Source organism: Urocitellus parryii, chromosome 7 (genome assembly GCF_045843805.1).
Source record: "Urocitellus parryii isolate mUroPar1 chromosome 7, mUroPar1.hap1, whole genome shotgun sequence".
Taxonomy (NCBI): Eukaryota; Metazoa; Chordata; class Mammalia; order Rodentia; family Sciuridae; genus Urocitellus; species Urocitellus parryii.
The window spans coordinates 35,763,148-35,790,529 of record NC_135537.1 but is presented as its reverse complement, the minus strand read 5'-3'; the positions used below and the strand labels follow the sequence as shown (position 1 = coordinate 35,790,529).

General features: G+C 38.3%; 1 protein-coding gene across 4 annotated transcripts; it reads right to left on the bottom strand.

The window, feature by feature from the left end:
- Positions 1 to 1,186: 1,186 nt before the first annotated feature.
- Positions 1,187 to 27,252, bottom strand: Ywhaz (tyrosine 3-monooxygenase/tryptophan 5-monooxygenase activation protein zeta). 4 transcript variants are annotated; one of them, XM_026384614.2, is made up of 7 exons: positions 26,866 to 27,252; positions 25,957 to 26,152; positions 22,922 to 23,226; positions 5,980 to 6,103; positions 5,262 to 5,425; positions 5,086 to 5,181; positions 1,187 to 2,554 (listed from the first exon to the last, which is right to left on the bottom strand). In XM_026384614.2, the coding sequence occupies exons 3-7, from the start codon at positions 23,213 to 23,215 to the stop codon at positions 2,495 to 2,497; spliced, it is 738 nt and encodes a 245-aa protein (XP_026240399.2). In that variant the 5' UTR covers positions 23,216 to 23,226; positions 25,957 to 26,152; positions 26,866 to 27,252; the 3' UTR covers positions 1,187 to 2,494. The 4 variants fall into 4 exon arrangements, with proteins under 4 accessions (XP_026240399.2, XP_077656920.1, XP_026240393.2 ...); XM_077800794.1 differs by lacking the exon at positions 26,866 to 27,252 and adding an exon at positions 26,492 to 26,542; XM_026384608.2 differs by lacking the exon at positions 26,866 to 27,252 and having other exon boundaries at positions 25,957 to 26,570.
- Positions 27,253 to 27,382: the final 130 nt, after the last annotated feature.

Here is a 27,382-nt window from a genome sequence, read left to right as displayed (position 1 = left end):
CTTCATTTATTGGCACTACTATGTAGAAAACATTAAATCACTATTATCAATGAAGTACTATCACATTTATTTCAGAAATGAACTAATTTAGATGACTAATGCCTATAAATAGCTAATAGGCAAACTTTGAAAAGTTTTGGATTTATTTATAATTTATTTGAATGAGATCCCATCCTTAAGTCTACTAGATTAATTCTCCTTAGCTATAAAAACGATTATTTCACCAACCTGGCCTGGGGAGTCAGGAGAAATCAACAGGTAAGGTAGGAACTGAAGAAGATGCACTGTTTTCCCAAATGCATGAGATCTTTTCTCCTGGAAATAAAAAGACCCCAAGGCCTCCATTGCACTTTTATTTGAATGTACTCTTTGGGAAAATAGTCCCCAAAGGCCGGTATTTCCCAATTTAATCTGAGATCATAATAAAACAAGCAACAAAGCAGTGTTTGGAATTTCAGTTTCTCACCCTTATCACCAAGACTCACTGCCTCCCATCATCAATATTTATTGAGCATTTACAGTGTACTAGGCACAATAGAACATACAGAAAACATTGTCCCTGCTCTTGAGGAGCTTACATTCTAAAAGGGGGAAAAAAATACAACTCTTTTAAAATGGAATTTTTGTTTGGTGTTTTCTGTAAAGTACTGAGGAAATATTCTGCAGGGTGAGCTTTGGGTATAACTTAGCCCCATCATTATTTAAAGAGAGGAAGAGGAAAGATTTTAAAGGCAGACAATGACAGACCATTCAGGATTGGTAGGGTTTACAGGGAGATAAACACAATCTCATCAACTAAGGAGAGATGTGCTGCAGTAAAGAGGATGTGGGAAATAGTTGGTGGGATGCAAGCAAAGGAAGCAGGGTGGGTATCTTAGACATTGAGTGGAGCCAGAAAGATCATGCGGCCTTTTCCCAAGTACACGGCCACCAAATAGGAATGGTTGGTGACAAGACAGAAGGCTAAAAAAGAAAGGTAATCTTGTGCACCTGACAAAGGATCAAAATTGAAGGCAAGCCATAGAATATCAAGAAATTCTTAAAATCCAAAATGATTTGGAAGCACAAAACTTTCAGTTAATGCTACCCAATGTCATGATGGGTCAAGAACATTGTGGCTTCCTAAGTTAGAAAATGCCATGTACCAAAATTCTGAATGGAACACAATACTTTTTTCCAATCAATCTCACCCTCCCCCAGAAAACAATTTTTTTTTTCATTTTTTTTGGGGGAGAGGGAAGAAGGGGAACATGGGACACGGTTGAGAATGGTAGTTATATTAGTAGTATTCTTGTTATTATAAATTTTGCATTTAAACTTGGTAAAAGCCCATTAGCTGCCAAGAGGGAATAAGGAATACATTTCCAAGAATGTACAATTTACTTTAGAGAAGTTTCAAAACCAAAATACTATAATTTACATGAAAAGCTGTAGAGAAAGTAGTTGAAAAGTCCATTCATAAAACTTTTATTCCACTTACATGAACTTAATACATGGGTTCTTAACAATTATGCTTGAATTGTTCATGAAAATTTCATAAGACATTAAACAAAGCTAGCCATCATCTCAAGTTATTTCCCTGTTATCTATTTTTACAGCACATGCATGTTAGGCAAGTATCAAAAAAAAAAAAAAATCACAAAAGCAAAAAAAAAAAACCAAAAAAAAAAAAAAAACAAAACCAAAAAACCCTAAAAAAGTTAAATACAAGGGGTTTGTTTTGTTTACTGCTGTGCTTGATATACATGAAGTAATGGATATCAAGCAATTCATTTTTTACTGCATCTTTACTTTTACATTTGTTCTTAGGTTGCCTAAAATATTTAAATACAAATAAAATGTGTAGCAAAAATAATGAAAGCAAACAGCAGGTAACTTTACAAATAATGGAATGTGAACCGTTTCTGCCCTTATCCAGAGTAAATTGGGTCACAACTTTGTCTAAAGGAGCACTTGTGCAGCTGTAGTCAAAGTTGTGCACACTGAGATTGACTATTCCACAGAAATACATGATTCACACATGTAGGATCCATGGGATATCTGTTTCTACTACAGCCTTGTAAGTGCTCCAATCCTTAAAGTACCCACAATAACTACACCTGTGACTGGAACCAATGATCCCTTTTATTCCCCACCAGGACAAACCAATATGTAGGCAGTTTTCTTTGCTTAGACATGGAAGCAGTTTTAACACTGGCCCTTGTGAAGCCACAATGTACCTAAAGTACTATGCCAAACATTTATAACTCGTATAAAAATTCCACATCCCCATATTGGCCACCTCAAGATGAAAACAGATAACTCCCTAAATGTTAACTGGCTCTACTCCCCTAATATTAAACATAAAAACCACATGGGAAATATAGAAATTCAAATAGAAGTAACATAAACCTGTCATAAATCGTAAACAAAAAACTATTTGTGGGACAGCATGGATGACAAATGGTCTACTGTGTAAATTTTAGAATGAGGCAGACAAAAGTTGGAAGGCCGGTTAATTTTCCCCTCCTTCTCCTGCTTCAGCTTCGTCTCCTTGGGTATCTGATGTCCACAACTGGTTAAAAAAAAAAAAAAAAGGAGGAAAAGGTTTTTCAGCATGTTTCAGTTTGGAGAAAAGGGAAAACTTTCATATGTATGCCAAGTCCTAGCATGTAACCATGTGTTTTAGTTGAAGAGCATTCTTAAAAAGGTAGCTCTACTGAAAGCAGCTTCAAACACACTTCAACATAATACATTTATTTCCCCCCTTACTCATCTTTGTAAGCATGATACATATACAACACAGTTGTCTTCAAATAACAAAGTCAGATGTAGCAAACTTTTGTCATTCATAAAAGGTGAAGTAGAAGAAATCAATTAAAACAAAACAATGAAGAATCAAAAACTATCAAAATATCTTGTCCAGAAGAAAAGCCCCAATCTGAGATGTATATATATACTTGTTGAGTGCAACTAAAGCAGAATTAACCTAACTTGGCCCATGTTCAAGGAAATGAGGCTGTTTACTCTCCCCTCATAGATCTTTGACTGACCTCCCACTCCAAAGAAAATCCTACACCATATAAAAGTCCAATCAGTATCAACTCTGGGTTAACTGCAAATTTAGCTTTTCTAACATTTTTAGCTTAGAAAAACATACTATCTATTTATATGACTCAAAATGAATGCTGAACCAAATAGTATGGTCAGAATCAAATATTCTAAGAGGCAAAAACAAAACTTGTTTCATAGTGTTGTAGATTGTTATTAACATTTTCACTATTATTACTGTCCTGCAACAGGTGAAAAAAAATTCCATTAATTCATTTATTTATTAATCAAATATATCTCTGGCCTGGAAATGGGACTACTTCCAAGGTCACACAGCTAGCCAAATGACCTTTTATAACCTGTGCTCCTGTTATATCAATAGGAGTTTCGCAGGACATGATGAAACTGTCTCTAAGGTCTCTTTCTAGTTCTAGCCTTCAAGGAATTTTGAATTTCATGTATAAATGTTAAAAACTTGACACAAGATAGTTCTCTGGGATAGTATGTTGATAATTGTGGTCAACCAAATTCAGACTCAAATACTAGGTTAGGTTTGTGCAAAATTTCTTCAGTTGAGGATTGATCAAAACAACCTACAATTTTATCAGCTGATGATAATAATAAGGCTCAGAGAAAACAGTAAATAGTGACAATCAAAATGGGAACATTGGCTTTCTTCTTATTCAGTTGTTGCAGTCAGTATACATTTTAAGCTATCCTGACACCAAAATTCAGCTGCCATGTGTACATTAGATTAGGCCCTCTTGAAAAAGTAATGAGAACACAAAATAGTAATTCAGGTTCCATCTCACTTCCAACAAGAAAAGAACTGTTAAGCTGCTTCTCAAAAAGAAATTAATATTAAAATTAGCTAATAAAGTGAAGTGTTTCTTTCATTTGACATGAAAATAGGCTGGGTTGATTCATTGTGGTACTGGGGATTGAACCTAAGGTCTCACACATGCTAGGAACTGCTTCACCACTGAGCTATACCCACAGCCTTTATTAAATTTATTTTGAAGACACAGGGTCTTGGAGAAGTTTCTCAGGCTGGCCTTGAACTAGAAATCCTCCGGCCTCAACCTCCTGGGTAGCTAGGATTACAGGTGTGCAGATACCATGCCTGACTCACTCAATTAAATAAAATACAGTGAGTTTATAGACAGCTCCAAATCATACTCACTCACTAAAATAATTTTAGCTATTTAATTGGCAGTGGACTACAATGAAGTTGGAACTGAAACATAAAACAAAATGTAGTTCCCAAGAGAAATGCCTTAAAACTAGCAAAACCTAGCAATTCTAGACTACTATGTCTAATTTCTACCCCTCTACCTGACACATAGCAGATACTTGGTAATTTTTTTCACCTGAGAATCAAAACTTCAAATTTAATATTTATCTTAAGAAGAAAAATGGAAAAATCTAAAGAACCAAGGATGCATATAAATTAATTGCTATCTGTGGACTTCATTTGGATCCCAATTCAAATAAAAAACTGTTAAAAAAAAGAGAGACCACTGAAAATGGATTTATATATTTAATATCACTTAAGGAACTACTGTTCATTTTTTGTGTGATGGTACTGGGGTTCTTTTTCTAAATATGAATATAATTAGGACAATTATAGTCTTCTGTAAGTCATTTTATTTTTTTAAAGTAAGAGACTAAGCAAAGTAGATTTCCACTTGGATTCTGCAAAGTGCCTGAAAATTCCAACTGATGTTATCAGTGCCTTATTATATTCTATGCAAATATGGAGGCAACTTAATAAGAATAACTTTTGAAGAAATTTTAACAGTCTCTATTTTTGATATTGAACTGTTCCGTAGTAATATGAAGATACTCAAGATTTGAAATGGAAAATGTCATTTAAAAGTTAAAAATCATAGATTCACAAAATTTTGAGGACTAAAAATTTTACAATAGATCTGTAACTAATGGAAAATGTATTTCCGTTTTCTTCATATGGGCTTTTTTAAAAAAAAATAAGTCAGGAAAAAATAAATTATTTCCTCATTCATATTAATCATTAATGATGCTATTTGTACTTACTGTCAAGTTGTCTCTCAGTAATTGCATTATTAGCGTGCTGTCTTTGTATGATTCTTCACTTAATGTATCAAGTTCAGCAATGGCTTCATCAAAAGCCTGTGATTTAAAAAGAAGTAAATTTCAGTGCTCAAATAATAAAGATTGGTAAAACTCCACATAATAGGTAAAATACATACTGTCTTTGCAAGAGAGCAGGCTTTCTCTGGGGAGTTCAGAATCTCATAATAGAACACAGAGAAGTTAAGGGCCAGACCCAATCTGATAGGATGTGTTGGCTGCATTTCCTTTTTGCTGATTTCAAAAGCTTCTTGGTATGCTTGTTGTGACTGATCCACAATCCCTGGATAATAAAACACCAAAATGTAATGATAAAGTAGTCTGCACTTAATCTTTACTCCCTGAACCAAACCTTTTATTTAATACCCTGTATGTTGGCTGAAACATAATCTGTAATGACCTCAACTGAACAAGACTTAAAAAAAAAGGCGGTGGGGGTGGGGTTGAGGTGGAGGGTCTTTTAGATCAGATCAGCTATTTGTTAATCTTGAAACAAAACAACCTTGTAATCTCACTGTTCCATTTTCAATACTTAGTTTGTACTGCTTCTCAGTTATGCTGTGGCCTCTATTATTTTGAACCAATTCTGGAAAACCATCCTTGTACACAAAATTTGCTTTTCAGAAAGCATAATTTTAGAATAGCAATATTAAGCAGTAGATATATATATTCTCGGCACTCAAAAACAAAATCTGCCTAAACATTTCTGCTCATTGTTCAGTGCTCTAAAGCAATTAAAAAACAACAAAAAATTGTTTTTATTTCAGAAGGCAACTACTTCCACACTACCACATTTATACAAGTTCAGCCAAAAGGTTTAAAACAAATACAACATACCTTTCTTATCATCACCAGCAGCAACCTCAGCCAAGTAACGGTAATAGTCTCCTTTCATTTTCAAATAGAAGACTTTGCTCTCTGCTTGTGAAGCATTGGGGATCAAGAATTTTTCCAAAAGAGACTTAAGAAGAAAAGAAACAGAAACACACATAATTAGAATAAAACATTTACAAAACAATGTAACTGCATTTCTTAAACATATACTGTTGCCTAAGAACTTTCATACCCAATTACTGTCATTAAGATAGCTGAGAATGCAAAGGGTTCATGAATTTGTGGCTTAAATATTAGAATGCTTTGGGCAGCTTAAACTTTGAAGTTAGTACTAGGTTTGTTATTTAAGAATAAAACTGAATATAGGTCCTTAACAGTATTTATCTATTCACATGCTGGGTCCAATGAATATAATGCATGATAGTTAATATTAAAGAACATTTTCTAATGAACTGGCAAACTTTCCATTTAAATGCAATCATGACATGAAAATACAAAGAACTTCAGACAAATCTTTTGAGACTCTAGAAAAATAACTGAAGCAGAAATCATAATGACAGAACCAAAGCTCATGTCAGAGGAAGCAGAAAAAAATTAAATTCATTTATAAGAACATAATTTGAAGTAATACCTCATAATAGGTTATACCCTCAAGTAAAAGCTTAATTTTCAAAAGCAAATTAGACAGTAAAAGGATGGAAACTTAAAAATCTAAGCAGAACTTTAATCTCTTTAAAATGATCTCTTACCTTACAAGATACATGCTCAGAAATCACAGAAAAGCAGATAAAATTAAAATGTCATCGTACAGTTCTGTTTAAAACTCTTAACAATTAAAGCTTATTTGAATCCTAACAGTAAAAATCACCCTCTACAACCATTTTAAAGCAAAAAAAAAAAAAGAAAAAGAAAAAGAAAAAAAAAGTGGTGACTATACTGGAAGAGAAGGCTCTTAAAAAGACAAAAATACGGGCCACTCTCACCCCACCCATTCCCTTCTTATAAGTGTTAGTATACTCTAGAATTCAAGGTAGGTCCATTTTCAACTGGACTCAATGAGCCCCAGACAAGCCAAATTCTTACAAGGAAAAAAAAATGATCTAACACTTGGTTTATACTCCATAAGGTAGTCGCCTAGTAGTGTATATCTATTTATATGCACAATCATTAGAAAAATGTGTTTTAATTGTAACTCTGCATGTGTTTACCCACTATATTCCAGTAGTGGGTAAGTAAAACACTTTAACCCAGCTACTCATTCTGTATGTAGAAATGAAGACCATAAGCAGATACTGTTAGTTAAGAGTTAATCATTTAAGAGGCTGAATTTTAAACTGCACCAGAAAACAAAACCTCTTTAAAACAAGATGTCAATAAATGTTTTTAAGAATGAGTCATCTATTTTTGTATTAACTTATGTATTCCTAAAAACCTCTTATTTTCCACTGGGGTAAATCATGCTAAACTAACAAATTGCCTGCAAATTAAAATAACAGTTAAGCACCTTTTTACTCAAGTTGAACTCTGAATTAGCTGCAAAACATTAATAACCAGCACCCACAAGAAACAGCGTCTACAGTGGTAAATGTTTCTGGTGAAATGCTGACCCCACCCAAGTTGATTTTCTTTTCTTTTTTTAAATATCTTTTAAGTTGTAGTTGGACACAATACCTTTATTTTTATGTGGTTCCAAGGATTGAACCCAGCACCTCACACATGCTAGACAAGTACTCTACCACTGAGCCACAATCCCAGCCCCCCAAGTTGATTTTCTTTTTGTTCTTAGAGCCCTGAACTATTGTATAAGAAGTTAAACTATCCTATTAAAAAGAATGACATGCATGCCACCCCCAGTCACTGCAAATGCAAGTGAAGCCATGTTAATTAAGATATTTCAGTCTCAATTGAAATCGTAGCTGAATGTAGCAATGAGTGGTTCCAGCCAATGCCAAGTGAAGAAATGCCCATTAAGAGTTCAGCCAAGCTGGGCTCAGTGGTGCATTCACCTGTAATCCCAGAGGTTTAAGAGGCTGAGGCAGGAGGATCAAAGTTTGGAGCCAGCCTCAGCAACTTATTGAGAGATCACTTAGATGGGATTTAAAAAAGGGCAATGGTACATGCCTACAACATCAACTACCTGGGAGGCTGAAACAGGTAGATTGCCAAGTTCCAGGCCAGTCTTGAAGAACTTAATAGAGCCCGTGTCTCAATAATGTTTTAAAAAAGGGCCGAGAATGAGGATGTAGCTCAGTGGTAGAGTGCATGCCTATCAAAAACAAAGCCCGGAGTGGTGGTGGGGGTGAGGGGATGATAGATGGGGTCTTTTTCAACTGTAAGGGAAAGTAGCGATCACTGGATTACATTAACTGAAATTACAAAAGAGGCAACTAGGTAATGTTGTCAAACTGAAAGCATAATGAAAGCTAATTTTCCAGATTTGAAAGACAGAAGAAAGCAACAAATGCAGAAAGAAAAGAAGGAATAAAGCATAAAAGGAAACAGCACTGTTCAGAAAGCAGTGGAACAATGAAGATGAAGGCAAAGTAGAAAACGGAAAAGTAGAAAGGAATGATAGCTATTTTCAAAATGCACACACAAATTAAGAGAACAGCCTATTAAGTACATAATGCAAGGTTCTAAAGTTTGTTCAACTACAAAAGTACAATGATGAGAACCTGAGTTTAAAAGGAGTGGTTGTGGTACAGCATTATACAAGGTGTCACAACTTTCAACTATAAAATGAGGGCTAGCCAGGCACAGTAGCATATACCTGTAATCCCACTGGCTTGGGAGGCTGAGGCAGGAGAAACAAAGTTCAAAGCCAGCTTCAGCAACTTAGCCAGACTCTGTCTCAAAAAATAAAGGGCTGGGGATGTGGCTTAGTGGCTAAGCACCCCTGGGTTCAATTCCCTGCCGCCCCTCCCCACCAAGAGATCTATGCTGATTATTACCTAAATTCAAATCCCAGTTCACTCCTTACTATCTGTGTTGTCACTTTTACAGAATTCTGCAATTTCTCTGGGCTGCATGTTTTTCATCTGTTAAGAAGGGGATTATCAGTAGGGCTGGAAGGATGACTGAGTTAGTATACAGTCTAGAAAACACTTAGTACAGAGTCTGCCATGTAATAAGCAACAAAGAAATGTTGTCTTCATTTTTCTTGGAAGGAAAAACAAAAAAATCTAGTATGAGCCACGCTTTCTTTCCCCTTTAAAAGTCCTGTCCAAGTTAATTAAGCAAATTACTAAAAGAAAATATGCATACCATAGTAATCTTAAAACAGTTCTCTAACTAGCCAACTCACCTACCCAGAAATTACCTTAGCTTTTAACTCATTTCCTTATATTTTAAAAATACCATGGTACTTATTTCTCAACTGGTACACTTTACAGAAAGAAAAATATTAACAAATAGTTTCATATTTTTGGTTATAATATTTTTGCTCAAGACACCTTTCTATTCATAAAAATTTACTGGAAAGCTGTTAAGGTAACAGTAGGGAATTGTAAATTTTCCAGAGTTCTCATTTTTATCATTGTCACAAATACCATTTAATTTCCTTGAAGTGACTGGCTTACTTCACTGATTTTCATGTTTGCCAAATTACCCAAATCTGAATAATCAGTTTGTCTGTAGTTCTCTGTAAAAAGAACATTCCACAATGATAGCTAGTTTAATACACAACTGACACAACTTTTTTTTTTTTTTTGGTCATTATTCTCTATACAATAAAATAATTACTTACAGAACATTTTTATTTTTTTAGGTATTAAGTAATCTAGCAATGATTTAAAGTATGAGGGAGAACACTGATTGGTTCATCATTTTATTTTATGTATGGGACATGAACATCTGTTGATTGGGGGTGGGGGGAGCAGTCCTAGAACCAATCCCCCATAGACAAGAGGACAAGTGTATTTTCCATTCTGCCACACAAAGATATCTATGTAAAGACTCTTATAATTAATTTTATTGTTCCAAGGATACTAAAAGCATTCTTTTTTCATTATGAGTGCATGGTGGGGAAGAATACAATGATTGCCAGTACATTACAGAATTACTGCCTAGATTCATGTTGGGTAACCAGATTTTAAGCCATCCTTGCTTTTTACATCATCAGTGCTGATGTCAAAACAGGGACAGGGACCCAATGATTATTTAATATTGTCATGACCTCATGGAGCCACTCTATTAAACTTCCAGGACCTCATTCCACTTTTAAGAACTGTTGGTTAAAAAGAAGTTTTGCTATATCATACACCTTAAAATATATAATACCTTTTTTTCCCCCAATCACACCTCAGTACAACTGAAAAGAAAGTTTGTCCTAAATACTTAGTTCTAAATGCTATGTTCTCCCTAAGGTTAATTCTCATAAGATATTCAGCTTCCTCTACACTGTCTGTATCATTAATGTCTAGTGCAGAGCTTTTAGTTTAGTTAAAGAAGAAGAGAAAATACTGATTTCTGTTAATAAGAGATAGACATTAAAAAAACAAGGTGACTGTCAATATAGGAAGAAGCATTAAGGGGGCAGGGGGATAATACCAATTACAAAACACCAAGTAAATGACACTACTCCTCAAGAATATAATTATTTTCTTGGCACTGAAATTCCCAGAAGGATACTAAAAGGACTAACAGAATACCTCTGATGAAGTGGAATGAGGTCACAATAGCTTCATTTTTTCACTCTCTATCCTATGTTCTATAATAATCTGAATTACTATCCAAAGCAAATATAATTTATAATCTTTACATTTTTGTACCTTTAACAGCCTGCTGCCCAGGCTGACCTTGAACTTGCTGACTCAAGCAATCCTCCTGGTTTTAGTCTCCCAAGAAGCTGGGCTACAGGTGAGCACCATCCCCTTATACACATGGATTCTTAACTTACTTACAAGACTCCATAAAGACATTTTACACAATCAAACATTAAATCCCAACTGGATTACACAAAGATAACTTTTCAAAATAGTCTTCATGATCAAAAACTCAATACGTACACCAAACTTCTAATGATAGAAATTACTGGAGTTGATGGTGTGTCTGATAATGAATATTTTGCTAGAAGAGAAAAAAAGCGTTTATCTGAAAGCCTAAGAAATTGCTCTTTAAAAATGACAAGTATTTGGGCACTATACACTAAGCACATATGTTCAGAAACAGTAGCAAAGGGCAGGCTAAACACCTCCTAATTATGCTTGCATGACCCTTGGAAAATTGCTTTCTATGCAATGATTCTGAAAGATGAGGAGAACAAAGAAAAACCCAATGGAGGATGGGAAGATAGTGTGAGGCAAGTGAACTTGTTTGAAAGTCAGGAAACCTGATCAATTGCCACAAGAAATGTGACAAGAGTTTCAAAGACAAAATTATGACAGGACTCTAAAAGTAGCTACATTAATGCAACATTAGTTTCAAAACTCCCTTCCCATTTTATCCCAGAAAAGCATTTCTAAAGCACCAAACACTATCTACTCTACCATTATCCCTTAGATTTCCTTACATTCAAGGCCACTTTTTCCTTTTCCTTTCTTTTGAAAGGGAATAAAAGTTCATAGACTAAGCTTTTTTAGACTAGACTCTTAAAATTAAAAACAAGTACTCAATAAAAGTGCTACTGGTTAAATAACAGAACAAAAATCACATGCCTTCCAATGATTCACTGAGGAGGACATAGTATCAATCCCAGGACCCCTGCCAAAAACAAAATTATGAATTTAATGGTGAGGAGTAACCATGCAAATATAAATCAAGGGAAAATCTACAAAATAACTGGCAGGTACTCTTGAAAGAATGCCAAAATCATGAAAGGTAAAGACTGAAAAACTGATCCACAATAAAACAGAGTAAACAAAATGCAAAGTATCTCCTGGATAGAGAATTCTGGAGCCATCCAGGAAATATGGTGGTACAATTTGTGAAATTTAAATAAGATCTGCAATACCTTACCTGTTATTTTTTATTATATTCCTGGTTCTGAAAACTACATGGTGGTTATATAACACAACAACATTTGGGATAAATCAGTGAAGGACATATGAGAAATTCTTCAAACCATTTTAGGCCAATCTTTCCTAAATCTAAAATACTTTTTAAAAAGTTGAAAGACAACTACCACATGTAGAGAAGATATTTTTCTCTCTGGTTATTTAATATTACAATTATTAATCTAAAAACAAATTTTAAAAAGAAATTCTCTTAAATAGTGATTTCTTCTGGAAGACAGGCTTAACAGTGTATACATACCCTCATATTCTTTTGTACTCATGTATTTTCCTATTTCCATACTGTGCTGGTATTACATTTTGAATTCAGGAAAGAAATGGCACAAAAACAATGATACATTTGTAAAGAAAAACAACTGGGAGTTAAATTTTATTTATTTTAAGGTGGAGGGGAAAAAGGCTTCTCACTTTGTCTTGATGAAATTTGTCACCAACTGGTTATAACATTATGCTTAATTTTCACAAAGGTAATTATGCATACAAATCATTAGCAAAACAAATCAAACCCTAATGAGACATTCCTGGGAGTCTGAAAATATAGCTGGGCTAACTGTGACATAACCTTGCCAAATAAAGATCAAGTCTCTATAAGCATTTCCTCTGAGATTTTACTACCATGGCTCTATTCCTTGAACAAAACAAATCACAATATAAACATACTTATTTTCAAACAAAGCATGCACGCACATGTGCGTGCACACACGTGTACACACACACACACAAAAAAAAAAAAAAGAGAGAGAAGAGGGAGCAAAAAGAAAACCCCACCAGTGGTTGAAAAGAAGCAAAAATGGATGTACAAGAGCCCTCAAATGTGATTCTCATTATAGAACCCCAAAGTCTAACACAGAAGCGATCATCATTATAGTAAAATTAAGAGTGTGTACTCACAAAAATCCCCCAACCCTCTTATAGAAGAGGAAAAGTTTCAATAAGGTGGTACTATGTAAAGGGCTAAACATATTAATGCTTACTATATGACCTAACGTTAAGTCATGAAATCCTTCATCTTTCATTTCTCAGTTCGTTAAAATGAGAAAGCTAGGCTAGCTAGTAGTCCTTCAACTCTAAAATTCAATTACTCTGTAAAATTCAATTCTCAATTTATAAACTCACAAAATACTCCAATTTAGTGAGACCCTGTCTCAAAATAAAATAAAAGGAGCCGGGGACATTGGTAGAGAGCCTCTGAGTTCAATTCCCAGCAGCACAAAAATAAATAAAACATCCTCCTTAACAGGAGATAATGTAATTCAAATTTCTTGTCATGTATAATTATTCCATGCATATAAAAATAATATTTACACAACTTTTACTTTACTCTGTAGAGCTACTCAGCTGCATATCATTCCTAGATCTCTTAATATTCTTTTTTTTTTTTTTAGGGCATTAATTTGTTGCCAACAGAGCCCATTAATCTGGAAATTAGTCTCTTACTCCCCCTTGTGGCTAGAGTGGCTTCCATTCATCTCTGGAACTGCAACTTCCTCAGCTGCTTCCAAACAACCAGAGAAAAGAACTTCATTAGAAATGTTAATGCCAGCCAGGCCTGGAGGCACACACCTATAATCCTAGCTAACCCAAGTGACTCAGGCAAGAGGAGAAAGATCCTCAGCAGTTGGGTGTGTTGGTGCATGTCTGTAATCCCAGCAGCTCAGGAGGCTGAGACAGGAGGATTTGGAGTTCAAAGCCTGCCTCAGCAAAAGCAAGGCACTAATCAAACTCAGTGAGACCCTATCTCTAAATAAACTACAAAATAGTGCTGGGAGTGTGGCTCAGTGGTTAAGTGCCCTGGCTCCTAAATTCAATCCAGCCCCCAGTCCAAACCCCAGTACCAAACAAACAACAACAAAAAACCCTCAGCAACTTAGCAAGACACCATCTCAAAAAAATAAAAAAGACTGGGGATATAAGTTTACTGGAAAAGTATCCCATGCCCAGTAATTCCCCAATGAACTAATTAGTAAATAGGTATTTCCAGATGTTTTTACTTTATGTAATATTTGGCCTACTGGAGTAAATTTTAAGTGTTCTATGAGAAAATCAAAGTTAAGAGAATTTTTGACCAGTCACTTAACTGAATACATCTTCCACTTAACTGAATACATCTTCCAACAATAAACAGATGGTAAATCTTCATCATTTTATTAAAACTAACCAGATATTTGATAAAGCAAAGGCATACTTGAGAAATATCAATGCTATCATAAAATACCGTAATTCCTGCAAAATGTATTGCTCCCTAATTTATATGCCAAACAAAATAAGATAACTAACTGCACAAAATAATGAAGACAAAATGCTTGGACTGTTATTTACTGCTGAGTTTTAGAAAAGTCAATTGGGTAAAATGGCTTACAATAAGTGGAACTAAAAATGCTAAGTTAAATCAGGATCAGGGAATTGCTTGCCTCTGGCTCACAAAGGCTAGCAAAATAACAGCAGGAAGTATAAAGTTTTTTGATATTGTTGGGTACTGGGGATTAACTCAAGGGCACTCTACCTCTGGGTTACATCCCCAGTCTTTTTTATTTTGAAACAGGGTCTCACTAAATTGTTCAGTCTGGCCTCCAACTTGTGATTCTCCTTCCTCAACTGCTGGAGTCGGCAGGATTACAGGTGTTCACCACTGCACCTGGCATAAAGTACAGTGTTTTTAAAAACATTTTTAAAAAAATTTTGGTCTACTAGAGTAAATTTTAAGTGTTCTATGAGAAAATTAAAGTTAAGAGAATTTTTGACCAGTCACTTAACTGAACACATTTTCCAACAATAAACAGATGGTAAAATCTTCATCATTTTATTTATTAAAACCAATTTGATAAAGCAAGGACATTTTTAGTTGGGCTCACATCTGTAAATCCCAGACCTGGGAGGCTAAGCTGGAAGGATGACAAAATTGAGGCCAGCCAGGACAACTTAGTGAAACCCTGTTTTCAAATAAAAATAAATGAAAAGAGCAGGGGATGTAGTTCAGTGGTAAAGTGCCCTTGGGTTCAATACCCAGCACCACAAAAGAAGTAAAAATTTAAAACAAATCCAAAATGTAACCTCTAAAGACAATCAAAATGGTAAAGTACCCAAGAGAACTCATTGAGCAGTAAATGGTACCCATTAAAACTGATGCTCTTTTGAGGGATTTCCTTTTTCCACTCCCCCAGAGCTCCTTCTACAGATGGCCTCAACTTTGACCTAGGCTGAACTTTCTAATAAATCAAGGCTCCATTTTGCAATTATTTTCATCATAAAACTTTGTTTGCTTAAAACGTCTCATTTCTATAGCTTTTTAAAACTTGTATATTATGTATAAATTCCCTAATAGGATTACGTTTTATTAGAACCTTTTCATTTTTTGTGACACTGGGGGTTGAACCCAGGAGCACTCTACCACTGAGATACATCCCCAATCCTTTTTATTTGAGACACAGTCTTGCTAAATTGCCCAGTGTGGCCTTGAACTTTCAATCCTACCTCAGCCTCCGGAGTTGCTGGGATCACAGGCAGTGGCGCACTGCTTATCAGACCCTTATAAAAAAGTCAGTTGAAGATGAACTCTTCAATGTTCAACCCTGATATACAGTACTTTTTAACCTCTCATAATCTTGTTATTTTAAAAATTTATTTGGTGGTGCTAGGGATTGAATCCAAGGCCTCACACATGCTAGACAAGTGCTCTACACCTCTGAACTACATCCCTAGCTCTTTCTCTTTCATCCTGAGACTGGGTCTCGCTGATTTGCCCAAGTTGGCCGGAAGTTTCAATCCTCCTGCCTCAGCCCCCTGAGTAGCTGGGATTACAGGCTTGTGCTACACAATGCTCAGCCTAATTCATGTTCTATTACTTGTGTACATGTCTTTTTCCTCTCCAGGATGTCAACACAAGAGCAGGGGCTTTTTAAATTTATTATTCTATGGCAAAGGGCTTACAAAATTGCAGGTAGTTAATAAACATTTAACAGAAAAACAAGAGTTTCACAGTTAAGCCTGCAGAACCTGTACCAATTCACCTCACTAAAATAAAGTAGCACACACTGTTAGTTTCCTTTTTAGAAATATTAGATGTGAATACCCTTTCAGGTTTTATTCCTGTGATCCAGAAAGAAACAGTCTTGGCTGGGCCTGATGGTACATTCCTGTAATCCCAGCTACTGGGGAGGCTACCCAGGCTAAGAACAGCCTGGGTACTTTAAATTTAGCAAGATTCTGTCTCAAAAAATAAAAAGGGCTAGGGGAGCCAGGTGTGGTAGTGCACACCTGTAATCCCAGCGGCTCAGGAGGCTGAGGCCAGAAGACCATGAGTTCAAAACCAGCCTCAGCAACTCAGTGAGGCCCTAAAGCAACTCAGCAAGACCCTGTCTCTAAATAAAATATAAAAAGAAATAGGGATATAGCTCAATGGTAAAGTGCCCCTGGGTTCAATCCCTGGTCGACCCCGCCCCCCTGCAAAAAAAAAAAAAAAAAAAAAAAAGGACTAAGGGATACAATTCAGTGGTAGAGCACTTCTGGATTCAATCCCCAGTAGAGCAAAATCATCACCACCAAAACAAAACAAACAAGAAGAGCCTAAACATCATCTCTTATCAGATGGCAACAATTAGAAAGGAAACTAACAGGAAGCCATGACTTGACAAAATAGCTATTCTTTCCAGTATCTTCCACAGTATTAAAAGTATTCATCACATTGAACTGAGAACTTGCTTTTACTATGGTACATCCTGTGTAATTAGAAGGTTATATATTAAATAATATATTTTTGGTGGATTTTCATCAAGTGTCCTGGGTGAATGAGGTCCAAATGTGTCATTCTAAACTCGGGCGGGCAAGGGTGTTTATTATGCTTTAAGAAAAGAGCTAACATTTCTGAGAAAAGCAAGTATAATGAATGAGAATGAAGTCAAATAAATGAAATCCCCAATGTAACAAAAATTAGCCACTCCCTGTAAATTAAATGTGATACAGGGAATTACTGAATGGAAAACAAGTTGACTATGACCTCTTGTACACAAATGCCCCTAGTGAAATGGGAAATGCTGTATTAGGCTGACCTGGCATGATATTCCTCCCAGGCCAAATTCAAATTTGTGCCTGAAAAAATTAAGTTTATCATATTCCTTCAGTGTACTTTCATTACAAATTAAATACCACAGGAGTCAATGGATCTGTTTTCAAGAAGCATGAAGAAATGGAGCCAATCTTCTCTAGTTGAAAAATGACTTACATATCAAGATTAAAGTAAGTTCTAAATCAGAGTATGAAACAAACCCCTTAGATCAGAAAGATGAGAATTAGCAATGGCTTGAATCAGGGACAGACAGAAGAACAAACTACAGCTAAAGACTTTATGTAGGGGACTTTGGCAAGGAAGGAGCAAATGAAAGCAGCATTTTAGAAAGTTACAATGAGAAATATGTGCAACTTTCTAAAAGTAGCAAGTTCAAGTGAATGACTAGTAGCAACTGTAAAAGAACATTTATAATTTATTTTTTGTTCATTAAAATCAGATCAAGTTTATCTTTACAAAATCATTTCTTATTTGGCAATGTACACTTCTCTTTTGAGTCTAATTCTGGGAATACCAATGTGGTGTATCATACAAATGAATATCAGCATGAATGTAAACTATTGAAAACTAATGATCTAGGGAACATAGCAGTAGCAGTTTGTAGTGAGAAAAAAATTGGGACAGGGAACTTCAAAATCAAGACAAACTACGGCCTTGAGCATACTGACACTTGACAGTAATTCTGAGTCCCCTAAAACTTACAGCACAGTTTATTCTCAGTGTAAAACTATAATAGTACTATATAAGCTATGAGAACTAGGATGAAATCACAATAGGGATCCTAAGAATTCTAGAAAAACTCTTAAAAAGGCCTACTAGAATTTCAAAGGAGTGGAAGTTATTTAACTTAGTTGACATGAGAGAAAACCCATAATTTGAACTTTCAAAAATTTTCCTCACACATTCCTCAGTACAAATGCACTGAAATTTCATATATTCTGAAATTGAAAAATTTATGGCAGAATTAATTTGATTTGTAAAAGTTATAAAGGTAGATTACTTCCTAATATTGGGCTTCCTGTCCTGTAAGTGCTAGAATCACTTTCAAACATGAAAACAGGAATATTATTCAGGGGGAAAAAAAATCTTAAGTCTTTCACAGGTTAAAGATGCTCCAGAAGTCAAAACTAATTCTGTAAAATGAGAGTGTAAGCAATGATTAACAACCTGATGGAAGGCATTAAGAATCTATAAAAAAAGAAGCTCTAAATTTCTTTATAAAACAGGATAAAGCAAAATTTGGAGCTGTTTCCTTTCCATAAAGTGTTTTCCATGACCTTAAAAGTTCCCATTCCTACTACATTTAGAGCATTCAGTAGGCCTTTATGATCTGACTTGTAGCCATCTCTCCTTCTAATCTCATCTCTTCCAAAACTGAAAAAGGCTTTTAATTCCATCAAGGCTATCCCTCCCTAAAATTCTGATAGAATGATCTTGAACATAACAACTCCCTTAAAGAAACTCCAGTTAATTTGCTGGATTTACCAATTCCACTTAATAGATAGACGTGTTTATTCTAGGCTCTTCATTCTTAGAACACTGATCCCCATAAATTGGGCTCAGTGCTTGAGGCTGTGGGTTTTCCAGTCACTCTCAGGAATATCCTTCAGCTTCTAAAAGCAATTACATGCTTACCAAGAGTGTGCTATTTGTTTACAAAATTATGCCACTATACCAGCTAGAATTACTTAAATGTTAACTAATGAAATACAGTTATGAAAAGATGTGGATGAACAACTAAGATCAGAAAAAACAGCACATATAGGATTCTGAACCAATGGCCTATTTACTTTCTCAATCCAAACTGCATTTTATGGAGGATGCATTTGTATTTAGAAGGATGGCTTATGTAAAAAATAGAGGAAATGATTTCCAAACTGTGGATCTACACATATTTAAAGAAAATGTCTTAATCCCATGTAAAAAAAAAAGGCAAATAAATGTTTAATTTAAAATAAATGTTTAAAACATATGAGCTTCTTTTCAAATAGCTAACAAGAAGCTTCTACTCTATCATTTTAAAGGTGCTGTAGGATTTCTTCAATGATAAACTGACTAGTCTTAAAAAATGAAAAAATTACTCATTGTAAGTTATTATAACCCTAAGATAGCTTATTCCCCACTTTTTTAGTTCAAATATACAAGATAAGACTAAAGATTTTTTCTTAGAATAAAAGAGTTGGGTCATTATTTCACAAGTGTCTACATTCTTCTTATATTTTTGAGACTTCTCAGATTTTTCATCCTAATTTCAATCTCAAATACTATAATTTTTCCCTCTTAATTCACTTTTAACTATTTTCACAATTTATCACTAAACATCTTCAGGTAATCCAGCATCTCTCAGAAGTAGGATCTCATTCCTAAGTATTGCTTAATATAAATGGGCAATGTGTTGCTCTTGATCACATTAATTGGTTACTCCCTTTTATACTAAAAAAGGAACTCCTACCTGCCTACCTTCATCTTCATTTATTTTTGTCACTTCCACTTTATATAACTCAGACTGCCCAGCAACACAAAATACCCCACCTGAGTGCCAGCACTTACCATTAAATGACTACTGAAACTCATTACCAAAACTGACCAATTTATTACTTCCTGGAAGGTACTATAGGTATCTCCATCACATAAATTCCTAGTACTTCAAAACACATCAAAAGCCACATGTGACAGACATGTATATATATAACTATGAAGAATTCAATATGGGTTAAGCACTACAGAATTCTTTTAAGAAATGCTTACTCCAGGGTATAAACCATACCTAATAATTTTAGGCTTAAAAACTAACACTACATAGAAGTCTTTTTAGAAGCCCAAGGCACATACAGAAGGATTCTAACTAGGTAAGACCCAAACACTGCCTAGTTTCCTATCTTGACCCTGTTCTGCTTAAAAGCAGTCTGTGGGCTGAAGATAAAAATCAGTACCCAGTAACCACAACTTAACACTGTTCCAGGCAAATAAAATACAGCAGCATAACAAAATGCAATTCAGTCAAGTTAACTGAATCACTATTACAGTAGTTGATTACTTAACTACATTGTCAACTGTTACAAATGGTAGACAATTTTACAGCTTCCTCTCTTAGACCTCCTTTAATAAGGAAAGGAAGCTGTTCTTTGCCTTATATACCAGTTTTCTAACTTTTAAGTGATACATTTGAAAATCTGATGGATGGCATGAAGCCTCTGCCCCAGAGACACACACAACTTCTTGGACCATTTAAATCCCATCCATGGACTTGAGTTAAGAGACTCCTGTTCTAGTAAAGGCAGGTTCATCACTGCTTTTAAAACAGCCACAAAGCTGAGGACACAGAGGGAAGTCAAGGTGCTTTACCAGATCCTCCTCCTCCACAACAACCCCATGGTTCTATTTAATTGAGCTCTGTATTCAAGAGGGACTGAATGGTTTTCACATTGTAAAGCTGTTGTTTTGATTCAAACTCTTGAGCTCATTATACTCAATACAGTGAATTGAGTTTGAATTAGGTTTTCTAGTATGTATTCCTTCATACTTTAATTTCATCATTATTTCCAAGATAAAAACTGCCTAATTATTGGCTGCATATTTCAGATTTAAACAGCAGTAGCATTAGATTATCACTAGCATTAAGTCCTTCCAACCACCACAAGAGCACCTACAGAAAAGGCAGACTACATTAATTCACATAATTACATAAGTCATGTTTCAAATTAACACATAAGAAATAATTTCAAGTTCTACTGCATAAGGAAAAAATGTAAAGATTATTCCAGTGACCATTTCCCACAGTAATGCTCCCTAATTTCCATAAAGTAATACTGGTCTCTTTTTTTGTCTGCTTCTTAAATGGCACAAACTAAACATGTGACAAATGCATATAACCAGAATGTTATGTTAGGGATCCCTCAGAAAAACTGAGAACTCTAGCAATTAGGCTGCTTTTTTTTTTTTTTGGGGGGGGGGGGAAGGACATTGTCTCAACAATTATAACACACATGACTCAATATAACAATGCAATCTGGTTCATCCCTGCCAACATTAATTCTGCACAAAAATTACCTGCTTTTTTTCCTCTGAAATTAAGAAAAAGTACATGCTTTTTATTAATCAAGTACAATGGTCCAGAAAAAAATATTTAAGAAAAATATCAGATCTGCTATGTTTCTTCCATTTTACTAGAAAAGGGAAAAGGAATTTTATGTTTCCAAGTCAACATCACCTCTGAAAAACATGATAGGGAACTGCCCATATGTAAAGAATAAAGTTATCATGAATAAATGCTGAATTTCCCTACCAAGTTGAAACAGAAAATGCCTAGGAAAATTAGCAGTACTGCTGACTTAATCCTACTATCCTCTTTCCCCAAAATAAGCTAGTTTATTTAACAAATACTTGAGCACCTACTCTACATTATGAGCCATGGAAAGATCACTGAGAGATTAGTCTTGCTAAGACCAAGCCTGGAAGCAAAGCTTAGAATTCTCTAAGCCATTTATATATAAAGGAATTAAACTTTCAAAGTGAAAACTGTGAAAAGTTAGTGCTATCTCAAGGAGGTGAACATGTCATGCCTAGTGATAACCAATGACCCCCTTAATAATCTTAGAGGCTATTTAGAGATTATTTAGAGATTAATTTGATCATCTTCATCAAGTGCTTCTATGTAGATTTTTTTCTTCCTCTCCTTGATAAGGAAACCAAATTCAAAACTGCTACAGTTTTTTTTCCCTAGGAAAATCCTCACAAGAGCTTTGATACTTTGTGTGTGAAAAAAATACAAATATCTACCAGGGGTTGCAAATAAGCTTGTTAACCATATTCCCCCCTTTATTCCTAAAACTGAATTTTGTTCTAAGGGAAATTACAATTTGTAATATACACCTTTGAAAGTAAAATAAAAATGAGTACTTGGCAGGGTAGACACCAGAAGGAAGAAAAACAGAAAGAAAAAAAAATTAAAATTAGCCTCAATGAAAGGTTAATATTCCTTTTTTCACCTTAGAAATTATAGCTGTGATAGTAAAGATTTCAGATAAGCAAACAACAAAAAATATACCCAAGACCTTAACTGCCACATAAGATTTTGTGAATGTGAGCTCACTTCAATTTATTAAAAAGGGAAAGTATTCATGTATGTAAAATGTTATATGCTAACTGGCTGGACTCTCTAACTAGATTACCTCAAATTTTTCTGGATCAGAAAACCATAGCTTATAAAAAGACATTAAAATTAACCAAAATGCAATGTCTAATTCTTTTAGGCTTTTAGAGAAACACAGTGCTATAACACAGTAAGTACTACATATTTAAACTACTTCTTGAACCAGGAAAATCAAGCTGAGTTACTCATAACCTTTAATGTGGATGCTGGTATTCAAAGGTGACTTCCAACAAATAAATGCAAGAAGGGGAAGAAGCAACTGAAGTCAAAGAGTTTTCTGCATGGCTGACTCATTTCATTAACATTATAACAGATAATCCAGAGAAGAGCATTATGTGAGTATCCTATTACATTCCTTCCATAAAACAAAGTGTGTAGAATTCCTATATCCACATACATATACTTAAGATTTCACTTTTGGAATTACAAGATATTTTAACCATAATTGAAATTTAACGCAATCCAGTTCCTTTCCAACTAGCACATAAGATACCTCCATAGCTTACTGTTTTTAGCAAAACTGAACTGATAATCATTACTCCATTTATTTTACACAAATTATCTATAATTGTTTCAACACATTTTAAGTAATGACATCCTGAAGACTTCTAAATTTAGAACAATTTTTCAAAGGAAAAGAAAACCAAAGGAGGGGTAGAGTCATACAAAAACTGATGCTCATTTCCTATGCTATAATAATGAAGCTAGACAGATTCTCACCAGTACATCATTGCAGATATCTCTTAGCTCAGTCTCAATTTTCTCTCTGTACTCTCGAGCCATCTGCTGCTTTTTCTCAGCACCTTCCGTCTTTTGCTCAATACTTGAGACGACCCTCCAAGATGACCTACGGGCTCCTACAACATTTTTATAAGCAACTGAAAGAAGATTCCTCTCCTCATTAGACAATTCAGCTCCTTGCTCAGTTACAGACTTCATGCAGGCTGCCATGTCATCATATCGCTCAGCCTGCTCGGCCAGTTTGGCCTTCTGCACCAGCTCATTTTTATCCATGACTGGATGTTCTGTAGGGGAAAAAAAAAAAGGAGTATTTAGAGATGTTTTCCCAAATATACAGACTCAAAAGTTGTATGTGCTTAATAAGCCATATTAACACCTCAAACCTAGTTGTCTGTGAGGGATTCTTCACATGGGGAATTAAAATTTAGGTCCCTTAGGAGAATGATCATAACTTGTTTCCAATATCACTAAGTAATCCAAAACTTATGCAGCTTTTCTTCATTTGATAAAAACAATGCCTACAAAGAGCATTAAAATTTCTATGCTTCCAGAACCATGAGTCATGCCAGTTTGACATAATTCATATCTTTTAACTTTCATCATACTTACTTCTGTCAGGAATGATTAAGTTTTAGTTGTTAGTATGCCCATCCCAAACCTACTAGATCTTGCCAGCTGATTATAACATGATAATTTTCTGGGAAAAGCGAACAAATATGGTTCTTCTTAGACATTTTGATTACTAAAACATCAAGGAGCAACATCTAATGCTAAGACCTCATCTATCTCTTGCTATATGCACACTTGCTTAAAAAATATCCATTGAGTCCTATCTGTACACACTAAAATATGTCACACTGGAAACACCCAATGTCACTGTGCTTAATAAGTTTAAATGTAGGCTCAAAGCATTTTAATTCTAGCAGTCACAACTTTATTATGTTATCAATCAAGCTTCCCTTTCCCATGTCTTTTCACCTAATTCACTTTCCTTAAACTTCAACTTATCTCTGCTGGTCTTCTTCAAAAACAATCCTTTTTAAAGGATCTGCAACACAGAGAAAGATACTAAACTATACAGGGATCCCACAGAATGATGCCAGAAATGCACTATTAAAAGGTGGAGAGAAGAGCCACTGCCACCCACACCATGAAAGTGACATACACTTTACCTTCCCACGGAAATCCCACTACACTTTCATTTTTCTGAACAGTTAGCACTATTAAACAATCACCTAGCTTCAGTAAGAGCTGTACTGTTTCAATGAATAAACTAATATTTGTGATCTCATTTTCCTCCTGTTCTCGAAATATTAATTTTTCCCCTAGGAACTCTGAGATGCTCTCTGATTAACGTTGCATCTAATGAAAAATGTCCTAAAACCAATATAAACGTGTCCCTATCCTCTTTGGTACAAGAGGAAGTGGGTTAGGTTTCTCATAGAATAACTTGGGTTCCAATGCCTCGCCTCTACACTGCAGAGAAGACTCGCCGCACCCACTTAACCCTCAACTGACTTAAGACGTACGGTAGGGTGAAAGAAATCGCGCAGACCGTGACTTTAAAGTGCAAATCCCACGGTCCGCGCTGTCGGCAACCACCTCCCCTCCTTGGCTCCGCCCAGGCTTGCGCCTCCGCACAAGTCCCCGACTCTCTTTGTCACGGCGGATCTGTGTCAAGGAGCCCAACCTACTGCTGAGTGTTAATTCCACCCCCCTCCCCAGCCGCAACAGAGCAAGAGGGAGGAGCGGGCTCGCGCACCCGCCCAAGTCAGAAATGGGGGGGGGGAGCCACTCGCCCCACCCGGGGGCAGAGTCGCCAGCGCCGCCCGCAAAAGCGGAACCGCTACCAGTCGCGTTGCGGACACACCCCGCTCTCCCACCGCTGTCTTCCCAGCCACCGGACACCATCGGTGTCCCAGCAGAGTACAGAAGCACCCAACAGCTGCGGCAGGTGGGGGAAGGGGCGAGAACCACACCCAACCCAAAGGGGACACCACCGGCTGTTAAGCTCAAGCCTATCCGCCCCGCAAAGCAGGATGTGAGTCTCAATACCCGGAGCAGGGACCTTCTAGTTCTCCCCCCCGGATGAGTTTCCGACGCTCACCGCGGTCTTCTCCAACCCCTGTTCTAGCCCCAGGGACTCTGCGCCCCCATTCGCACTTCCCGCGCCCGTTCCCGAGTAGGAAGAGCCAGCCCCTCCCCCACCCGACCGGGAAAATTCAAGTCCTTCCTCCCACTGCAGAACCCAGGAAATCCAGCCCTAGGTCCCAGGAGAGCCCCACCCCAAACCTCACCCGTAGTGGGTTTGCCCTGGACACCAGAGAGCGGTCTCGCCCTGGTATACCTGGCGATATGCTGGCCCGGCCAGAGCTCGGCCCGCTCTCGGCCAGGCCCTCCCCCCGCCCAGGTCCCCGCGGTCCCCAGCCCCTCCCCGCCGCCGCAGCGCGGGGCGCGGAGGCTGCGCCGCGGAGGAGGGAGAGGGGGAGGGGAATGGGAGGCGAGGCTAGCAAGGGGAGCCGAGGGGAGGGGGCGGCCTCACCTGCGCCACTGCAATGTCCGCGGCCGCCGATCATTATCTCCGGCGGAAGCGAGGGGCAGTGGGGCGAGGACGGAGGATGTGAGGGGCCACTAGGGCAAGGGTGGGGACGGATAGCGGCCGGTAGCGTCTCGGCTATGCCTCATCAGCCCTCCAGAGCTGGGGGACCCCCGGGGATCCTGCGCGTGGGCACCTTCTCCACCCGGGGAGGAAGAGAGTCAGGGGAACGAACGCCGATCGGTGCTGAGGCGTCGGTCCGGAAGCAAGTAGCCGGAGGCGGCCGCGAGTGCCCGCCCGAGCCAGCGGAAGAGGAGCCGCCGCCCGTGTCTGCCTAAGGAGACTCCGCCTCAGCCCAGAGCCACTACAGCAGGCGAGCGGCTGAGGGGACGCCGAGCCAGGACAGCTCCCACGCCTTCACAAGGCTGGCTTGGAGCAAGAAAGAACGGGGCGAGGCGGCCGCGGCCGGGTGCCTTACCTGTATCCGGAGTGGGTGGCGGCGGACGGACGGGGGCTCAGCAGTCTCTGGGCGGCGGCGGCAGCGGCAGCGGCGAGGCTGAGACTCTGTCCCTGGATCTCGCTGCTCACAGGCTACAGCAGCTCCGCAGACACGGGGTTTCCTCCAATCACCAGCCCCGACAGCAGGGGCACCACACGCACGATGACGTCAAACGCTGCTATGGCAACCGTTGATTGGTGCCCACAGCTCTCGGGGCCCAGCGCAACCGCCGCTCCCCGGTGCGCGCGCCCTGCCCGCCCGCGCTAGAGGGCGAGTGGAGGAGCGCGCGTTCTCTCCCGCTACCAACACCCCTCCCCACCCTGCACAGCTCCCAACTTTTCTGTTCTGGTCCCCAGTGCGCCTGGAAAAGAAGCCGCTTTGTTTTCCTCCCAGCCACTACCCTTTTTCCTAGTCTTCCCTTTGGCTTTCCCACACTCTTTCTCTCTCCCCGGCGACCTCCCCCGGCTCACTCTAGCACTAAGCCTGCGGGAAGTCAGTCTCTCCCCACCCCCACCTTCTCCGTAGTTCGGGCCTTCTGCGCCGGCGCCAGTCACTCCCTCTAGAAGGGGCTCCGGTTCAGCCACATCCGGGATCTTTTACATCCCCCCCCAGCCCCCCTCCTCCCCGCTGCCTGGCCGCCCCGCCCTCCGAGCTTCGCGGTGTTAACAGCCCCAGGGCCGCCCCAGGGCGGGATGATGCGTGGAGAGGCGACTCTGGCATTATGAGCAGGACTGGCGGTGGGGGGCCGGGCGCGGTCAGACGTGGGGTGGGGGCACGCCTTGGGGCGCTCCCCGGCCCCCACCGGCCGCTCCCCGTCGCCAGGCGGGACGGCCAGAGCACGCGGCCCCTCCCTTCCTCCTTTCCTCCCTTCCGCCGCTGCGGCTTTACCTGCTGGCTCGAAGGAAACGGCCTTAGACCTTTTAAGGCTCGGAAAAGAAAGCGAGGCGTCCGGTCCCCGAGTGTGGCTGAGTGACGCGGAGGCTTTCCAATCCGGAGCTCGGGATCTGCGCTGTGACAGCCGCGAGGGGACAATGGGTGGGCGCCGAGGTGGGGGCGAGGTGGGCCGAGCCAGGCGGAGCCGGCGGGAGGTGAGGCCGCTTTCAGAGAGCAGGCAGTTCCGAGGGGTAAAGAGGCGTTAAACGGAGGGTCGGACGCGCTCCTGGAAGCCTTAACAGGAAGCGAGGCGATGAAACAGGCTTGAAGGCACAGATTCGTTTTTCGTGGGCTAATTTTTTCACCCAAATAAAGCTTTCACTTGAAGACCCCATACTGTATTGACTTAAAACATGAAAACCATTATCTTTTTGTCTTCTGGAAGCAAGGTTTGAGGGCGTCGTAATTCCCAGGGCCATGGCCGACATTGGGAGTGGGCCCGCAGGCTGGTTGAGGAGCGGGGACTGGAGTC

Coding starts and splice junctions, on each gene's coding strand:
- Ywhaz (XM_026384601.2), bottom strand. CDS start 25,518: ATGATCGGCGGCCGCGGACATTGCAGTGGCGCAG. Junction 5,426..5,979: donor TGCTGGTGATGATAAGAAAG/GTATGTTGTATT, acceptor TTTATTATCCAG/GGATTGTGGATCAGTCACAA. Junction 5,182..5,261: donor CCTGCTCTCTTGCAAAGACA/GTATGTATTTTA, acceptor TTTAAATCACAG/GCTTTTGATGAAGCCATTGC.